Source organism: Cnephaeus nilssonii (assembly GCF_951640355.1).
Source record: "Cnephaeus nilssonii genome assembly, chromosome: 4".
NCBI classification, from domain to species: domain Eukaryota; kingdom Metazoa; phylum Chordata; class Mammalia; order Chiroptera; family Vespertilionidae; genus Cnephaeus; species Cnephaeus nilssonii.
This window is the reverse complement of record NC_137075.1, coordinates 73034545-73053936: the sequence shown is the minus strand read 5'-3', so window position 1 is coordinate 73053936 and position 19392 is coordinate 73034545. Positions and strand designations below refer to the sequence as shown.

Sequence of the window (19392 nt, the reverse complement as noted above, 5' to 3'; positions counted from 1 at the left end):
GAGTGTAGTTCGACAAGAATACATGAAAAGAGTGCAAAATTCAGGCAGGTCTCAGATCTGTATCCAGCAATTTGAATGTAGAGAATAGTAAAGCAACTATGAAAATTTCTCAAGGAAAGGAAGTGACATCCAGAAACATTATACCCCACCAAATTATCATTCAAGTATAAAGACGACAAAGAAGCATTTAACTTGCCAGAATTTGGGAAATATAGTTTCCATGAGCCCTTCTTGAAGAAATTCCAGGAAAAACAACTTCAGCCAACCAAGAGATGAATACAGAAGCTATGGCAAAAGAACTGGTATCAAGCTTTGAACCCATCATTAAACTGTAGAATTAAGACTAAAACAAACATGAAAATTATAGTCACAAAAGAAACAATAAATATTAAAAGTACCTGATAAAGAAATGCTATAATTAACAAAAGCTAAGAAAGAAGAGAGAAGGTAGGAAAAAACTTAAGTAAGCAGATTTCCTATTATATAACATGGGGCCAAAAGGGTTAATAATTTAAAGTTGAAAAATTACATTATTGAGGCAAGTGTATTTAAAGGCCAATACTAACAAACTAATAACCTATTAACTAAAATAATCAAATACATCTTTAAAATTTTTTATGGTAATCACATTAACAGTTAACATATTTTGAGCAATTACTATAGGCTAAGAACTCTAAGCACCTACTACATATTATCTCATTTAATTCTCAAAACCTGATTATCATTCCCATTTCAGAGATGGGAAAACTGAGGCACCGAGGTTAAGTAACCTATCTAAGGCCATAAAGTTCAATGTGGGAGAGCCCAGATTTGAATGCAGAAAATGTGACTCCAGGGCCCAGGATTTTAACCTACACTCTAAATATACAGTACAAGTGTCTTGTAGATTAAACACAAGTCACGTGCACCCACACACACAACGTAATACCTCCTCTCTAATTATGCAATCTCTCTTCCCCAACCCCTAAAGTTTCAATCCTCCCTAAGAATCTATGATTCCACTGTCTCCTGGTATTTCTCCTTCTGCTTTGTAGTGGCTTTCCCTGCCCTTTAAATGTTAATGTTTCCCATTCTTTAACTTTCTTAACACTTTCACATCCTCTCTGGTCTAATATACATCCACCATATGTATTGGTAATAGTAGATTACTTGCCTAAATCACTTCCATTGAAATCCTTTTTCAACTCTACAGAAATAAACATATATTCAATTGTGAAATGATTCTATCCATTTAAATGATCCAAAGGATACCTAAAACAACTTCCTAAAAAACAATCCTCTACTCTCTCTTCCTCTGCAAGTGTTCACAAATACCGTCACCACAATCTATCCAGTTACTCACCAGCAAAACAAGCATTCATTCTAGACTCTTCTTTAGCCACCATATGTAATTAATCAGCAAGCCTTCTAACTCCCCTATCTAGTCCCTATGCCTGTGCAAATGCTCCTGCATTTATCTCCCCCCTTTCCCTCAAGTGGTCTTTATAAGATTGGGGATTCATTTACATCTGAGACCAAGACTCAGTTTCTCTGGCAAAAAAAAAAAAGAGAAATTAAACTTACCTAGTCTTTCCCAGATACAGTGGACCTACAGGGCACCGAGTCCCTTCTAATGAGAATAGAACCACTCCAGAGAAATCCAGAACAAGAAGATTTCATTCTGAAGCTCAACATTCCAAGGAAAGGGGGGGAAATGTAGTTTCAAAATACTTTATGTCAAAATGCTGTCTTTAGCCGTCCCCAATCCCTCCTTGGCCTGCCTAAAATACCTACCAAGGGGAGTTTTATTTCCCACCTACTCACTAGAGTTCAGCACTGTCTCAGACAATAAAATGACTACTCTTTTTTTTACATACTTATCCAATTAAAATGAAGTACATCAAATGACAAATTCATCAATTAAGAATTTCAAGAATGTTCTTTGCAACAGAATAATCTGATTTTGTATCCAAAGTCACAGAGAGTTATCACACTTACTCTGATTACCCTCGAACACCTTGTTTACTCTGGGCCACTGCTGATATCACACGAAGACTATCCAACAAGCATACTACATTGTAACATGCCATCTACACTAATAAAAGAGAAACATGCAAATTGACTATACCTTTGCTATGCCCACAGCCAATCAGAGCAAGTATGCAAATTAACCCAAACAAAGATGGTGGTTAATTTGCATATGCAGGCGCTGTGCGGCCTGGGTCCCGGAAACATCCTCCGGACCCAGGCCGCTCCTAGCCTGTAGGCCCGTGCTTAGGTCCTGAGCGGCAGGGGTCCCAGAACACCCCCTGGCCACTCGGAGCCTATGGGTGCAGGCGCCAAGTGGCTGGGGGCGGGGTGGGAACATCCCCGCATCACCATAGTGCCCCCAGCCGCTTGGGAATGCTCCAGTACCAAGCAGCGGTTTGGGTCCATGCCCCCAGCCCGGCACCCACGATGGGGGGCTGGCTGCTGGCCTCTGGGGTGTGTGGAGACCCCGGCGGCCACCGCTGCGTGCGGCCCAGGGGTCCCTGCATGCCCCCCAGCCTGGCGCCCATGGTCAGGGCTCATGCAGGAGGCAACCAATCAACATTGATGTTTTTCTCTGTCTCTCCCTCTCTCTTCCACACTCTCTAAAAATCAATGGGAACATATCCTCAGGTGAGGATAAAAAAAAAAAAATGTCATATCCTATGAAAGATACATCTTGAATATGCCTAAATAAAGTTGTCATTTTTTCACAGTGAAGGGACTAGAGTCCGTGTTAATGAAAACACCTTGGTGGCTGCAGTGGCTGGCAGTGGCTGCAGCAGCGGGGTAATGGGGCTGGTGCCTTCCCTTGATCAGCCCGGTCACCTGAAATCCCTCGAGGGGTCCCAGATTGGAGAGGGTGCAGGCTGGGCTGAGGGACACCTCCCCCCCACCATGCACGAATTTTGTGCACCAGGCCACTAGTAGATTTATAAGACACATTATCAATAGATACTTACAAGCATGGACAGACTTATAATGCTAAGATAAATGTTATGACAAAAAGCCCAGATAGTTATGAGAAACAACAGTGAGAACTATTTGGACTGGGAATTCAAATTATCTTTATATGAGGAAAGGATATTTAAGTGGAGACCTGAAAGAGGCATTAGCCAAGGGGAGAAATTGGGAGGTTAAGGGAGTGGGCTGTTGGGACAGTCCAAATAGAAGGCTTGGTATGCTCTAGATCAAGGGTGGGGGACCTTTTTTCTGTCAAGGGCCACTGTATATTTAGAACATCATTTGCAGGCCATACAAAATTATCAACTTAAAATTAGCCTGCTATATTTGATCAAACACACTCTAATGCCTTGGCAGGGCCAGATCAAATTATTTCTGGCTGGACATTCCCCATCCCTGCTCTAGAGGAACCAGAAGAGACCTAGAATGGGTAAAATGTAGTGAGTGATGGAGAAAATTCCATGAAGTAAGGTTAGAGAGAGAGATAGACGAAGTCCTTGCTAAGGAATTTGGGTTATAGTGTAAGTGCAAAGAGAAAGGCACCTAAGGCTTTATAAAGGTCACCTTGCAGTTGTTTTGAAAAAATAAATTAGAGGACTAACAGGGAAGGCAGAAACATCACCTAGGAGACTATTGAAGCCAATCAGGTGAGAGGTGATAGCTTGGATGGGGTGTGTCAGGGGGCAGGGGGGGTGTTTAAGAAAATATGGAAGCCACTCAAGGTTTTAAAGCAGATAACTAGTGTTTTTTGGGGGGTAGGGGGTGTAATGTGTGTGTGTTTAGAACAATTAAGGCTACATCTAATACTGACCAGAAATTGTGTCATCTTATGTTACACAAGTAACACATAAAAACTTGTCACCTTTACCAGTATGACATAGTACACATAATATAGTGAGCAAGACTCATAAGAAATTAAATATTAACTCCACAGATTTTTGTTTTTGTGTTGTTGTTTTCTTATTTTAGTCATAGTAATGATTCCACTATCCAAATAATTTATTTATTTTACAAGGGTAATATACGCATTCACAGGCAACAACAGATTTCCAGGTTCTTTGAATGGTGCTATCTTCAGTCACAAAAATATTCCCTATATGCTATCCAGAAATCACCTGAAATTGCTTTCAATACTTCCAATTAGAAATAGCAAGGTACAACTTAGCCAAGAGCCAAAAGACTTGAAAGTGAGATAAATCATCTTACTTATAAGCAATTTGCTTTTGTCAAAACATCTAATGACTCAGACACCTGGCTAAACTAAGTAAGTGTACTGATTAATATGGGTATATGAAATAACTTCTAAGGGCATTCTAGAACTTCTAAATGTGGCCATAAACTTTGGGGTATGAAGAATGGAAGTAGATGATAATTTATTGCTCTAGCTAAAGTTTTGCTTGGTGAACTTCTAATCACTGCTTCCACATATGCTCATAACCAAAAATATGCTTACCTTCTTTAAAGCTTCCTGTATCACACCAGACTTCTCCTTTAGCAGGTCTACAACACAAAGAGCCTCATTTTCAGAAAATATCATAGTCTTCAAGGACAGAATAAAATCTTTAAATTTCACTTCAGCATTTTCTAAAAACAAAATAACAGTTGGCATTTAAAAGACACAGTAACTTCAGTAAAGCATCAAGAATTCTTAACCCAGAAAATAACCAAGACAAAACAGACTTATATTGCAAATCAAACAAAAATAAATACTCTAGTCAAGAGAGAGCAAGTGTTTAAGCATCTTTAATGTAATATGGAATAATGAATTACATTAACTGACAATTTGCTCAAACTGTACAATACTGGTTCATCTACCAAGACTACAATTTAAATTCAAAAATTTAATACTAAGGTGCCAATATGCCCTCACTTGAAAAACAAAAAAATCACTCAAGTCTCTAGGATGTGAGAGTATCTATACTAGATTTGTTCACAAATATTCTCATTTAACCTTAATACTTGTGATATATAAACCAAATTTTACAGGTGAGAAAATAAGATGAGGATATTAAAAGGAAATCTGACTTTTCAAATACATACAAGAAATCCCAACATTTAGAAATATCCATGTATCAGACATCTGACTAACCCATCTCAATTCCTCAAGTGCTCTCATATTAGGCATCAACTTACTCTTCCTAAAAGCAACTGCCACCCATTAGACCCAAAAAAGCCCAGGGCTTTTAATATTTCAGCTACATTATTAAGTTTAAACAGGCACTGTGTGCATGTGTAGGGCCGAGGGGTATGTGAGAACTCTGTACTTTCCACTCAACTTGACTGTAAACCTAAAACTACTCTAAAAAATTAGTCTATAAGAAATTAACCAAAAAATTTAAAAAAAAGAAATTAACCAAAGAACTTATATGCATATATGTATAACCCATGGACATAGAGAATAGTGTGATGAAGGCCTGGGGGGCAGGGGGTAAGGCATGGGAGTGAATGGGGGAGGGTATCAATGGGGAGAAACAGGGGGACATCTGTAATACTTTCAACAATAAAATAAAAAAGTAATAATAAAAATAAAAGGTGGTTGTGAATTAGCATAGGAATCTTGTATAAGACCATCATAGAAGGGAAAGGATCACCCGACACCAAAATAGCTGTGAGCCCTTGTGCAAATCAAAGCCAGTGTCCAAAAACTGAGGTTAGACTAGAAAACTACCAATAAATCCTTTATTACAGTATTCTATTAGTCTTTCACGATTCATTGCTTCTATGAGAAAATGTACTCGATTCCATCAGTACTCAAAAATGTGTTTTTTTCTATACAAAAGATTGCCTCATTCTGTATGTTACCTTTGTCAGTTTCCACCCTCAGTTTTTTAGCCCCCATTTTCTGGATTCCTTCTACTTGGTCAGGTTTAATCAGATCAATAACCTCTCTCTTCATCACAGGACTTGAGTCTGCATTATCCATCAAAGGAATATAAGTAGTTGCATGAATAAGAGGTTCATCTACCAAGACTGCAATTTAGATTCAAAAAAATTATAATTAGTATTTTTTTACAGCAGTAATTAAATAGCATGTAAGCACATTTAAGTTTAATGATAAATGCAGTTATTTTCAAATCTCTAATACTACCTAAATTTGGCTTTAAATTCCTATTTTATCATTTAAAAAGTCAAAACACAGTGCCAGTTCAATATTATTTCATAGTACAGTAAACATTTAAATCATCTAAAACTTTGCAGCATATCTCTTTCTAATAGTATCTGAAAACTTCTTCTTATACATCCTTTACATTTTACTTGGTTCTCATTTTTCTTCTGTTTTAAGAATCCATTTATATTTAATTAGTGCTCAAGAAAAACTTAAATTTTGCTTTATGTTGGTTCTTTGTTGAATGTAAGTGATAATTCCTAATTGAGTTCCTTTGACTTGCTAAGTACAAAAATCAGTCATTATTCCTTCCAGATATCTTCTCACTTCTAATAGGTATGCCTCCAATTTCTGTGGCACATCTTACTACATTGGTTAAAACTTTCAGAACAACATTAAAAGTGGAGGAAGAGACATAGCCGGTTTGGCTCAGTGGATAGAGCGTCGGCCTGGTGACTGAGAAGACCCGGTTTCAATTCCGGTCAAGGGCACATGCCCGGGTTGCAGGCTCGATCCCCAGCAGGGAGCATGCAGGAGGCAGCTGATCAATGATTCTCTCTCCTTCTCCCTTCCTCTCTGAAATCAATAAAAAAAATATATATATATATATATATATACACACACACACACACACACACATTTTTTTAAGTGGAGAAAGAAAGCCTCCTTACTTTGTACCTAATTTTAATGGGAAGAACTCTATGAGTATGAACAGTAAAGTGTGGTGTCTGTTGGTCAGAGATACCAACTTCCACATTTTAATGGGAATCTCCCTATATTCCTACCTTTTTGAAAAAACTGGGCATGCATAGTTCTTTTATTTAAAACATAATATTTAATGTTATGAAATATTTTTGCATAATATTTTTCTATAACTGATTGCTTGATATGTGTTGTAATTTTAATGTAAATAATAGAATGTAATTTTTTCCTTTTCCAATTTTACTTTTTTGTAGCACTAGTTGATACCACGGCCCAATATTACTTAAAAATTACTGTTTAAACTACATAAATTTCACAGTTAAGTTTCTCCTGGATAATTCTGAACATATAAAAATTGCACCACCACGTTTAATTGGATGCTTCCCATATATACATGCAAATTATATTCAGGAAATAGTTGGGAATATAAAGTAATGACAAATCAAGCTAATGTTGTCAAGCATAATCCTTAAGTGATATTAAAAAGTATATTTCAGGAATCCTTTTCTTCTATAGAATTTTGTATGCCATTTACACTATTTTCAAAATTTAGTTAAGAATGAGAATATATTTAAACTATAAATACTTCTTTATAACAAACTTATACCCTGCCCATCTGTCAAAGTACTACAAAGCCACAAGGCTAAAGAGAACCCTGGACTTGCATTAGTATCAAAGCTATTATAGTATACATTCAGCTGGAAATTAAAGAGTATGTGAGGTCTCTAGGGTCCTTATCATAGTGTACTGCTATTGAATTAGTATTTATAAAATATATATCTACACATTTCACCATTTTCTGTCTTTTGCTTCTTTGATGAAACTTTCTTCTTTCCTGATCCACTTTCTTGTTTAGTCTCTTGGTGGAGGGGTAATGATTCTTGCTTTTTCGAAGGTGTCGTAAGAGTTTCCACCTTTTTATCCTGATCATCTTTATTAAAAATAAATGAAAAATCATATTAAAAATAAAGGAAAATAATCAAAAAGATACAATTATTAATAAATAATTCATAGAATGCTTTACCACTCAAATTTAAGCTCTGATATATAACTTTCACTAATAACTTGTCATTGTAGCTTTCTTACTTTGTTACACCTGCTCTTTAATTTCATCAAGAATTCCAGCACTTGCTCCTTCTTTTATATCCCGTTTTTCAGCCATTCCTAATCTATCATTTCTTCTGTGACTACTATAGCTGAGTCCCTCAACTTAACTTTGGAAAGCAATCTCTTTGATTATATCAAATACTGTCCCATGTAATTTGTACTCCCAAGTTTGGCCAAAGATGTCTTTCTAAAACATAAATCTGACCGTGTAAACTAACCTTCCTGAAAGTCTTCAACAATGGCTAAACTATAACATCCCAGCTCCTTAGCAGAGTATAGAAAAACCATCATGAACTAATCATTGCATACCTTTTCAGCTTTGTTTCCTACCACTCCCTACACCTCATATTTCATGGTTCAACAATACTCTGCATTCTTTTTTTAGTGAGGATTTTTTTTTCATTGATTTCATAAAGTGGGATGCAGGGAGTGGGGGGAGAGAGAATGGGAGGATAAGGAGAGAAACATTAATGTGAGAGAGACACATCAATTGGTTGCCTCCCACACACACCCTGACTGGGGACAGTTATCGAACCTGCAACCCAGGTATGTGCCCTTGACAAGGAATCGAACCCTCGATGCTTCCATGCTTGGGCCGATGCTCTAACCACTTAGGTCACCGGCCAGGGCAATACACTGTATTCTTATACCTTTATGCCTTTACACATGATATTCTGCCAATATGGAATAAGACCTCACTATTTGCTTGGTGACATGATTCATCCTGGAAGACCCAGCTTAGGCACTGCCTCCTCTGTAAAGCTTTGTTCCCCCAGTCTCCATAAATACTTGTTTAGACCTCTGTTCTTCTATACTTTACACATCTCTTATATAAATCAGTTTATTATTGGCTTATATGTCCTTCGCCCCTCTTCTTGTAATACCCAATCCCTACCCCTTCCCAGCCACCCAAATAAACCAGCTAGTCTTTACTCAACCTTTTAGATTAATTTCAGTCATTATATGAACTAATTGGCCGATATAGAACTCCTACACTGGTTTAGATATACATAGATCATTATAGATAACTTTTTATTTTATAATATTTACTAGAAGCCCAGTGCACGGATTCATACACCAGTGGGGTCCCTCAGCCTGGCCTGCACCCTCTCGCAATCTGGGATCCCTCGGGGGATGTTGGACTGTCCAGGCCAAGGGACGCCACCGGTGTACAAATCTATGCACCAGGCCGGTTTCAGCATGATCCCCACAGGCCAGGCCGAGGGACCCCACTGGTGCACGAATCCATGCACCGGGCCTCTAGTATGCATATAAGATCTTTGGTTAATCTCTTCCTGCCCACCCCCCTCCCCCCTTCCTTCTGAGATTCATCAGTCTGTTCCATGTTTCCATGCCTGTGTGCTGAGCGTCTGCCCCCTGGTGGTCAAATGGTCAAACGATCGGTTAGGCTTTTATATACATAGATGTTTGTATCTACAGCTAGCATGTAAATACCTTGAAAATGCACAATTCATTTCTGTAGTCCTAGTATCTAGTATAATGCCTACCATAAAACAGATGTCTACTAAATGTTTGCAAAATCAATCAAGGGTGAAAAGAGCTATCTGATTTATCTTTTCATCTTTAATTCTTATCACACTGATTAGACAGCATTGGTTGAAATAAATAAGTTTCTAACTGCTGGTACTTACAGATCCCTTGTGGTGTTAGTAAAACAGTTCGATTTTATGTTTCTATTAAAGGTCTTTCCAATATTTGTAATGTGAAGTTTAATTTTAAATGTTGTTTTATGATCAATACCAATTATTTCTATCAGCAATTAATGTTAATGAAAGCAAACACACAGTAAAAAGGATAATGATTTCATTTCAGACTCAGCATTTAACATTTTGTATGCACATCTAATACATTATTAGGTGTGAATTTCAAGCTCTGAAGTTATTAAAAACAAATACTATCATCCAATAAAGTTAAATAGATTATAATACCGCTTCCATTTTTAGACTTCTTCTGTCCTGGTTTCTTCTTTGAGGCAGTTGCTTCAGAGGGGGGGGTGGGCTGTTTAGTAACTGGGACAGGTTCTACTTTTTTGCTTGGAATCTTTGATACATCACTTTCTTTGGTGACCTGCTCTTCTAGTACAGGCTTGTGTTTCTTTTCCTTCTTTTTTCTTTCTCTAACACTACTAGAAGTTTCAACCACATTCAGTGGAACAGGTACAAGTTGCTCATCTTCTACAGCCAAGGCATCAGATAATTTAAAGTCCCGGGGTACACTCTCAGAATCGGACTCATGAAGGTTCCCATTCTGGATTTCTTTCTTTTTATTCTTTTTCTTTTCTGCCTTCTTTTTATCTGTTTTGGTAGGAATAAGCTTTTGTTCTCTCTTCTGTTTTGCAAGAACTTCATCATATAATGTTTCTTTCATGAAAAGCCAGAAGAAGAGGAAAATTACTGTAATAACTACTGAAGGAATAAGAACAATAAAATATGTTGACTCATAAAACTCCATCATGCTTTTGTTAATGAGATCCTATAAAGCCTAAAAGAAAAAAGAAAAAAACCTGTTAGTCTTATAAAAATTAAATACACAAAACCTCTGCTCTTTCAAGTGGTATTTCAGATCTAACCTGATCTATAAATCTAATCAGGTTAGTTGTTTAAATCACATACTTGATTACCTTGCCAGGTACAGTTCAAAAACACTGTGGAAGAAAAATGTGTGGTAATTAGAACGAGTGTAACACATCCTTCCATTTTTCAATCATGTGAAAAGATGCTAATAGGAGGGGAAAAACTTAAGACATCCATTTTCCCCCCAAATATCCACCATTAATACTTTATTAGTACTTTTCTTTTATTGTACAATATTCATGAATACTACTATATGTGGAAATAAAGCAGCATTAACTACTATCAATACAATGGATATAACTAAAAGTACTACACTCTTAATGAAAAAAAAAATAGAGGTGGTTCATTACTCCTTTTAGAAAGTTGAGCCCATTTACAAACTGCTAGCACCTTTATTCCACCAAATAGTACCTATGCCATAAGATTGAGAGAATTAAATATGATACTGTATATAAAGTATTTACAGAACCTTACAGCAAATAAGCACTCTAATGTTACCCATCACTTATGTAGCAACTACTAAGATAATATAAGCAAGGCAAATGAACCTCAAGCCAGTTAAGTAAAATAGGTAAGTTCACACATATGTTAAGTGGCAATAATTAGCAAAGCCAAATTCAAACCCAAGCTCTTCAGACTCCTTGGCACCTACGCTCTTTTCACTACATCATACATTCTATAATTAAAGAACTGAGCAGTAAGAAACTTGCATAAAAATCTTAGATTTAATAAGGTCTAAGACTTAAGTCTCCTAACTAATGACTTCCAGCTTATTATACCAAATCAGACTGTTTCCTTGACAACTTAAATGATTTGTGTGCAAGAATAAATAATAACTGCCCCACATTTCCCAGGGAGCATATAGAACATCAAGACTCTTGAAAGACAATATATATGAAAATCATGGCCAAAACCGGTTTGGCTCAGTGGATAGAGCGTCGGCCTGCGGACTGAAAGGTCCCAGGTTCGATTCCGGTCAAGGGCATGTACCTTGGTTGCGGGCACATCCCCAGTGGGGGTTGTGCAAGAGGCAGCTGATCGATGTTTCTCTATCATCGATGTTTCTAACTCTCTATCCCTCTCTCTTCCTCTCTGTGGAAAATCAATAAAATATATTTAAAAAAAAAAAAAAGAAAATCATGTAAGTCCTGATAACTAATTACAGGTGTTACTCAGAGTGAAAATAAAGAAACGTAGATAACTGACATTCTCCTCTAGTAATGACAGGCAGCTAGGATCTTATGGCTCCTATAAAGCCTACTCAATATGGAAGCCTCTTTAAAGAACCTCTCACTGAATTAAATGACATTTCTCTCCTAGGTAGAAATACATGGACTGGTGTCTACAGAAAGCTAATGATTCTGGCTAGCAGTCTATTCTCCTGTGTAGTCATTTATTTATTTTTGTGTGTGTTTTTATTGATTTTAGAGAGAGAGGAAGGGAGAAGGAGCGATATAGAAACATCAATGAGGGAGAAACATCAAGAGGGAGCAACATCGATGGGCTGCCTCCTGCACAGCCTGTACTGAGGAAAGAGCCCAGGCATGTGCCCTGATCAATTGAACCAGCAATCTCTTGGTGCATGGGTCGACACTCAACCACTGAGCACACCAACCAGGCTGTAGTCATTTATTTTTATAAATCCATTAAATATGAGAATATAAAGACAAGAGCTGTTATTGCTATGAAAACTAAATTAAATCCTTTGGAAGGCCTTGATGAAGAAGTAGAAAGATCTAGAATGACTTGACTTTGAACTTAGAAAGTTTCTAGTGGCCACATTTTCATTCCCCTTTAAAGAAACCAATAGTAGAAATCATCAACAATGCTTTTAGGGTATCCTACCTAATAAAGAAGGAATATACAAATTGACCATCACGCCGTCACAGAGATGGCGGCGCCCACAGCCAATAAGGAGAGAATATGCTAATTGGCTGTCACGCCCTCAAAGATGGCGGCGCCCAGTCCCCTCAGCCCCCCAGCCACCCAGGGCCGGCAGCTGCCCAGCCGCCCAGGGCCGGCCCAAGGCGCAGGCAAGCCTCAGATGGCGGCTGCCCAGCCACCCAGGGCCGCCCGAGGCTCAGGTAACCAGGGCCGGCCAAGGCTTGCATTGTGGCAGTGGCAGCAGCAGAGGTGTGACAGGGGCGTCACCTTCCCCTGATCGCCGGGTCACCTCCCACCCCTGAGGGCTCCTGAACTGTGAGAGGGGGCAGGCTGGGCTGAGGGACCCCCCCCCTCCAGTGCATGAATTTTCATACACTGGGCCTCTAGTGATTTATAGAAAAAAGATCAGAAGACACCCTCCCCAATCCCCAATTCAAAGACAAAAGATTGATCCAAAAAATAAGACAGACAAATAAAAGTGTTTTAAGTTAAAATAAAATATATAAGGCATACAGATACTTTCAGTTCCTGCTTTAACCAACCTAACCAATGGTCCTAATCACATAGGGCTGGGAAAAAGGTTTCCATCACACTCTAACATCATTCCGTCCACCAAGGGGTCCCCAAAAGCTCCAGTACCATTTTTCTCCTGCTCTCTGACTAACTGAAGTTGAAAACTATATAAGCAAACTGAAAACTACATGTGTCCAAGAATGAGGTATCCATCACAGTAAGGAACTGCAGGATAAGGATTTCATTCGTCATTAACAAATCTTTATTGGGCACATGCTATGTGCCAAGCACTGCCCTAAACACTCAATAAACAAAACAGACAAAAAGTCCTGCCCTCATAGAGGTTACATTATAGTATGTGTTTGGGGGCAGAGAGAAGAAACAATAAACACAATCAAATAGAATTTACATAGTTTGTTGGAAGGTGGCAAGTGCTATGGAGAAAATAGAGCAAGATATAGATCATAAGTAGGGGAATGCAGCTTTAAATAAAATAGTAAAGTAAGATAGACCATTTGAAAAGCAAAGATTTGAAGGAGACATGAGAGTCAGCCATGCAAATATCTTAGGAAAAAAAATGGTCCAAGGAGGGGAAGCAGTCAGTGTAAAGGCCCTAAGACAGATAGTTGGGCTGGAGTGAAACAAGCAAGGGGAAGAGTAGCAGCTAAATTAAGACAGGTAAGGGGTGATGGGGAAAGTAGGAGTGCCCAACTCTGGAAGGCCTTGTAGGCCATACAGATTTCATCTTTTACTCTGCATATGGAAAGGCCCTACAGTGTTTTGAAGAGAAGTGATATGATCTGGTTACTATGTTCAAAAAGACTGTAGGGAGCCAGGGTAGGTAGAAGCAGGGAGACCAGTTGGAAGACAAAAATCTAGGCAAGAGATAAGAATGGCTTGGACCAGCTTAGTGAGCAGTGGAGGAGATAAGAAGTGATTTTATTCTGAATACATTTTCAAAATGAGACAGAGTCAAAATGCCAAGTGTGAAAGAGATAAGTCAAGGATACTTCAACAGGTTTTTTGCCTGAATGTTGGATGGAGCAGCATCAAATGAGATAAATCAGACTGTACCTGAGGCAGGTTTAAAAAGGAAAATGGAAGTTTAGTGTAAGTTGACTACAGTAAAACCTCAATATAAAGGACTAATTCAGGCAAGGGGAGTCCATTAAAGCCAAAAGTCCGTTAGGGTTTCCGAATTCATATGTTAAAAAATTGACAAATTAGTTAGTTTACCTGTTTTTACTTATGTGATACATTTGTGTAATTAAAATTAAGTATGTATGAAATTTTAATTTCACAGAAAAGTTTTCTATATTTATTACTTAATTTTAAATGTATACTGAATAGGTCTAGGAAATGGGTGCATTCACCAGTCACCAAGAGTACATGGTTGTGGTGTGACTTAGCACAGAAGGAAACATCGGTTAAAACTGCTTCAGAAAGTGATGCCAGGAGACAACAGAACCAATCAGCATGCACTATGCAGTGTGATCTTGTGCTAATCATTACCCATCATTGTTTATAAGCAGTGATTCTTGGACTTAAATATGTAGACTATAGTTGTAGATATGTAATATTTATTTATATTGGTGAAATTATTACACTGTTTTTTCCAACACATGGCCTATTCACTAAAATTTGTTTAAAATAACTGAATTAATAACAAAAAAAACCGTTAATTTAATGAGCAAATCTTGGTTAAAAGCACTTAAAAATTAACAGTGTATTAATTTTCACATATCACATACGAACCAGAAATTTTGTGTAATAAATCCAAAGTCCTTTATATTGAGGTCCACAAAATCAAGGGTTTACTATACTTAACATCCAAGGTGAAATGTGGAGTGCAGGAGGGAAGTCTGAACTGGAGATATAAATATGGCAGCCATCAGCATATAGGTATTTAAAGCTATGGCATGAGATGAGATCACCAGGAAAGTATTAAAAAAAAAAAAGTGAACCAAGGACTAAACATTTCAACCTCAAGAAAAGAGGAATCATAAAGACAGTATGAGCAAAGCAATTAGTAAGAAGAGAAAAAAAAAGCAATGCCCTGAAAGGAGGGGAGTGTAAACAGTTTCACTTAGTACAAATCACTTTGTTAAGGTTACGTGTTCTTAATCAGCCCATAGTAGTTAAGGTGATATGTAAAATACTAATTTTATCTTTAAAAAAGAGTTCAACATTTCTTACACATTTCCTAAGAACAACACTATATTTCCCATTGGAGTCTCTACTAAGTAAAGTATTCTTAGTGCTAAAAGTATATTTTGCCTCTTATCTTTTTAACATCAAACCAATTAGTCTGGCCAGTGTGGCTCAGTGGTTGAGTGTCGACACATGAACCAGGAGGTCCCCGGTTCAATTCCAGTCAGGATACACGTGCAGGAGGAAGCCAATCCATGTTTCTCGCTCATTGATGTTTCTAGTCTATCTCTCTAGCCCTCTCCCTTCCTCTCTCTCTCTAAAACCAATACATATTTTTAAAAATACATATTCCACATGTTTCAAATAAAAATCAAGTTAAGAACTTAGTGATAGTAACAATTCTAAAACACGGGTCCTTTAGAAGTTAAGCCTCAAAAAAATCCTTAAGTCCTTTAGAAAAGCCACAGACTGTTATTTACCATCTAATTATTAAAATGTCCTCCCTACTAAAATCAGTTTAACACTTACAAACTAGAAGGAGGTTTGGGGTGAAAGACCGGAGAAAACATACCAAGCCGAACAGACTACTGATATTAAAGGAGGATATAGAAAAAATTAAATTAGAACCAAAATCATGTATTAATGGCTCTTCATAATGTTGACCCTGAGTCATCAGGGTTAATAATACTGAATAGCCTTTATAATTTCAAAATGCTTAATACATTTAAGAAAGTTTTTCACTAAGCTTTGTTACATTTGAAGTTTCAGAGTGAGTCTCAGAAAGTTAAATAGAACACCTCATTTCCTAAGCTCACCTAACAGAGTACTGTTATAATTGTTGATGCTGCAAAATCAGAAGAGACATTTCTAAGTTAATGTTGGGGGAGGGGAGTAATGAATTGTTCTTAGAAACCTACAAACAATAAACCCCGCTATTTCTTGCTCCATCCTTGAACAAAAGGGGGTGGGGAGAGCCCCTTTTTGTCAGAGAACACAATATGAAAATCTATAGCAAAGCATGTAGACCAGAAAAACAGATTTAATGAGCAAATCCTGGTGACAAGCACTTGGTTAATACTCCAGGGTGATTCTTGGGAGGATCATTCCAGTCTCATCAAGCAACTGCTTTTAAGCCAAACGGAAGACAGGGTGGCCCAGTGCCCGCTAGGTGAGGTAGGGAGGACCAGTGCTATCTAATTAGCAAGAACTCAAACTCTCAAGTCAATTCCCACACAACGCAGTGTTTAGTTCATCCCAATGGGTTGATCTTTAGCCGGCTGTGAGTACCTGCCTTTTTCGGAGCATCTGAAACACACCCACAACTTGGAACAGTTAACTTCCACTGCAGCTTTTACAGCAGTGCTTATTCAAATACCTGCTAAGGAATCCTTTCCGGGCACAGGCCCAACTACGAGTTTGGGCTCTTTCCTCCCAGAAGGGATGGCTAAGCTCAAACAGCCCAGTCTGGAACCGAAATCTGGGTGCCGCCGGACGAGGTTAGGAGGCCGCTCCCCGCGTCGGGGGGCCCGCCGGGCGCCGGTGCCCACAGGCTCCTTCCACGACCGGCGAGCCGGGCTGCACGGCCCACACCAGGTATCTGATCACCGGGAGACTTTTCTAGGCTGCCAGCTGGGTTTTCCGCCCAGATCCCCAACGCCAAAAATCTCATTGTTGGAAACTGAGGGGGGAGGGGGAAGCAGTGAGGAAGACACACCCCTCCGGGAGAGGAAGGGATAACTTCCCTGGTCTCGAGGGCGAGCCACAGATTTCCCCCCAAACTCTCCCCTCACGGAGCTTCCCCATCCCCAACCGCCCCCCACCACCACCAGAGACGCGCACGGGGCGGTGGGAGGAGGCCGTGGGAGGGGCGAGGGCCGGGCGCTCCGTGTCCGGGGAGGCGAGGCTGAAATTCCAGCATGGCGCACGCGTGGCCCATCCGGCCCAGGGACGCGCCGGAGACGCGCTCCCTCCGTCCACCGGCCCGGAGGCGGTAATCCGCCTGCCCTCCCGGGGGCCCGCAGGCCCGGCTAAAAATAGGCGCCTCCGTCACCCTAGGGCCCTCTCCCGCCGACCTCGCCCTCGAGAGACGTCCTCGGGGGAGAGAGACCTCGGCCGCGCTCGGAGGCGCCGCGGCAGAGCCGGGGTCGGGCCGTGAGCGGCCCGTGAGGCCGAGCCGCCCGGGGAGCCCGCCGCCACGAAGGCCCGGCCCGAGCTGGAGTCCGGCGGCGGGACCCGGCGCCCGAGGCCTACCCGGCGGACGGCGGGCCGTGTTCGGGCCCCGCGGCCGCGCCCCCCAAATGGTGCGGCCCTCCCGCCCGGGGCCCCGCGGCCGGCGCCGCCCTCACCCCGCGGTCCCCGCGGCCAGCGCCCCCGACCCGACGCCGCCGGCTCGCCCTTACCCTGCGCGCCGGGGTAAGGAGACCGGGAAGACGCGGCGGCGCCGGCACGACAGCCCGATCGCCAGCTCCGAGGTGCCGCCACCGCAGTTGCTCAGGTGCCGTCGCGCCGCCCGGCACGGGGCGGGGCGGCCCCGGCACGTCCGGGCGTCTGGGCTGGCGGTGCCCGGAGACCGGCCCCTTAAAGGGACAGGCGCCCGCCGCCTCGGCCCCGCGCGCTCTGATAAGCCCCCGCGTGGGGCTGCTCGGGATTCCGGGGCTGTCCCCCCGAGATAACGTTCCGCAGCAGGTGGGGGTGGGAGCCCGGGGCTGGAGGCTCGGCGGCGCTTCCTTCATTCCTTAGCCCTGCCCCCTCCTTCTCTCTCTCTCTCTCTCTCTCTCTCTCTCTCTCACTCTCTCTCTCTCTCCCTCCCTCCATCCTTACCCCTCCCCCTCTTCTCTTTCTGTCTCTGTTTCTCTCTCCTTCCCCCAAAGCTGGTTTCATCTTACGGGAACCTCCACACTAGGTGACTTTTTATTTTTTGTAACCTTAAGCAAATGGTACTCGATTTCACCCTGCCCATCCCAGATTCCTCTCCAGAAATCAAAACGAAACCTCTCGTTCCTCCGTCTTTCTCTTTGAATTAGCCTTCAGGCAACCCTAGCTTCAAACGGCGAGAAAAATTAAAAACCGACCCAAATAAATTGTGTGCAAATATTATGAAGCTGCTAGCTGGTGGGCTTTCTTTAAGCCGGGGTAAAAAACTAGAAGCTGCAGCGAAGAGGAAAAGTTGGCCAGAGTCCCTGCTAATAAGTTTGCTCTTTGCTGAAAGGAGGCCAGCGACCTTCCTGGTCCACTGGCAAAGATGTGTTACTCATCATCACTTACTGCTTATCGATCTCTCGCAGAATTCCAGGCACTGCCCAGAACATATACAAAATACTGCAACGTCTCCTCAAAAGTTATGAGAGCTCGAAATGACTCCAATTCTGTGAGAGTGTGAATGAGAGATACATAAAACCAAGACTCGTCACTGTGAACACCTCCCCTTGCATCCTGACAAAGAGGGAACAGGAGCAAGTCCTTAAGGGATGAACAGCAGAGCAATTTCTACACCAACAGAGAATTTCCTGTATATGGACTGGTTAAAGCGTACATTTGTATTCTTATAGTGTCTTAGCTTTCTAGCGCATCTCCAAAGTACAGGTGAAAACTGAACAGTTTCTGGTAGCCTGAGATGTTGAGAATTCCGATAGTCTTCAGCCACTATGTTTTCCAAACGTGCATTCGGTCTTATTTTAACTCCAGAAGCGTCCTCTTTTTCCTTTCTCAGTAGGGTTACTCAGCACCGCAGTGGTTCCAATACCCTCAAAGCAATTTATCTCTAAACCACTGCTGTCTCCTGAGCCTGTGCCAGAGGACACAGCTTTATGGAAGAGCGATGCCATTAGTCTCTTAATACAAAAATGGCAATGTATCATTTCTATAGTGGAGTTTAAGGACTCTTGATTAGCTTACAAACATCTTATTTCCTCTGGTTAGTACTAAAGCAGGTTTTAGGTTAGAATAAAACTTTCTATCATTTTCCTGACTTCAGTAAAACTACAGTGATACTTTAGAGACAGTAATATGTAGGTACATTAAGTGGAGTTTAGGGACATGTTTACCCTAAATATACTATTTCTATAGTCAAGGATCACTTATTTTTCTGTTCCATTATTTGAAACAAAGAAGAGTATTTATCAGCTATTTCAGCTTTCCTGAGTGATTGAACTTTGACTTCTGAAAGGGAAGTGATCTATTTATTCACATCAAAAAGATTTGCTAGAATTATCATGCAAGGTAAACCCTAGTAGGAATTAAGACGTACCCTTTAAGTTTTGTAATATAGTATAATATAATATCAATGGCTATAATTAACATATATAATTAACCTATTATGTAATTAACCTTGGTTGCTGCTCACTACTCTCCAATGTTACTGAAACC

General features: G+C 40.5%; 1 protein-coding gene across 6 annotated transcripts in view; it reads right to left on the bottom strand.

The window, feature by feature from the left end:
* KTN1 (kinectin 1) overlaps nucleotides 1-17631 on the bottom strand; it is a 99697-nt gene extending 82066 nt beyond the window's left edge. For 4 of the 6 annotated variants that reach the window (XM_079767898.1, XM_079767900.1, XM_079767903.1 and 1 more), the window contains exons 1-5: nucleotides 17427-17630; nucleotides 9835-10387; nucleotides 7572-7709; nucleotides 5773-5940; nucleotides 4424-4554 (exon numbers count right to left, since the gene is read on the bottom strand). In XM_079767898.1, the coding sequence (XP_079624024.1) occupies nucleotides 4424-4554; nucleotides 5773-5940; nucleotides 7572-7709; nucleotides 9835-10360 (963 nt within the window). In that variant the 5' untranslated portion in view covers nucleotides 10361-10387; nucleotides 17427-17630. Of the gene's footprint in view, nucleotides 1-4423; nucleotides 4555-5772; nucleotides 5941-7571; nucleotides 7710-9834; nucleotides 10388-17426 lie in introns of all 6 variants that reach the window. The other 2 variants (XM_079767899.1, XM_079767901.1) reach the window with 1 other exon arrangement.
* Between the last annotated feature and the right edge of the window lie 1761 nt (nucleotides 17632-19392).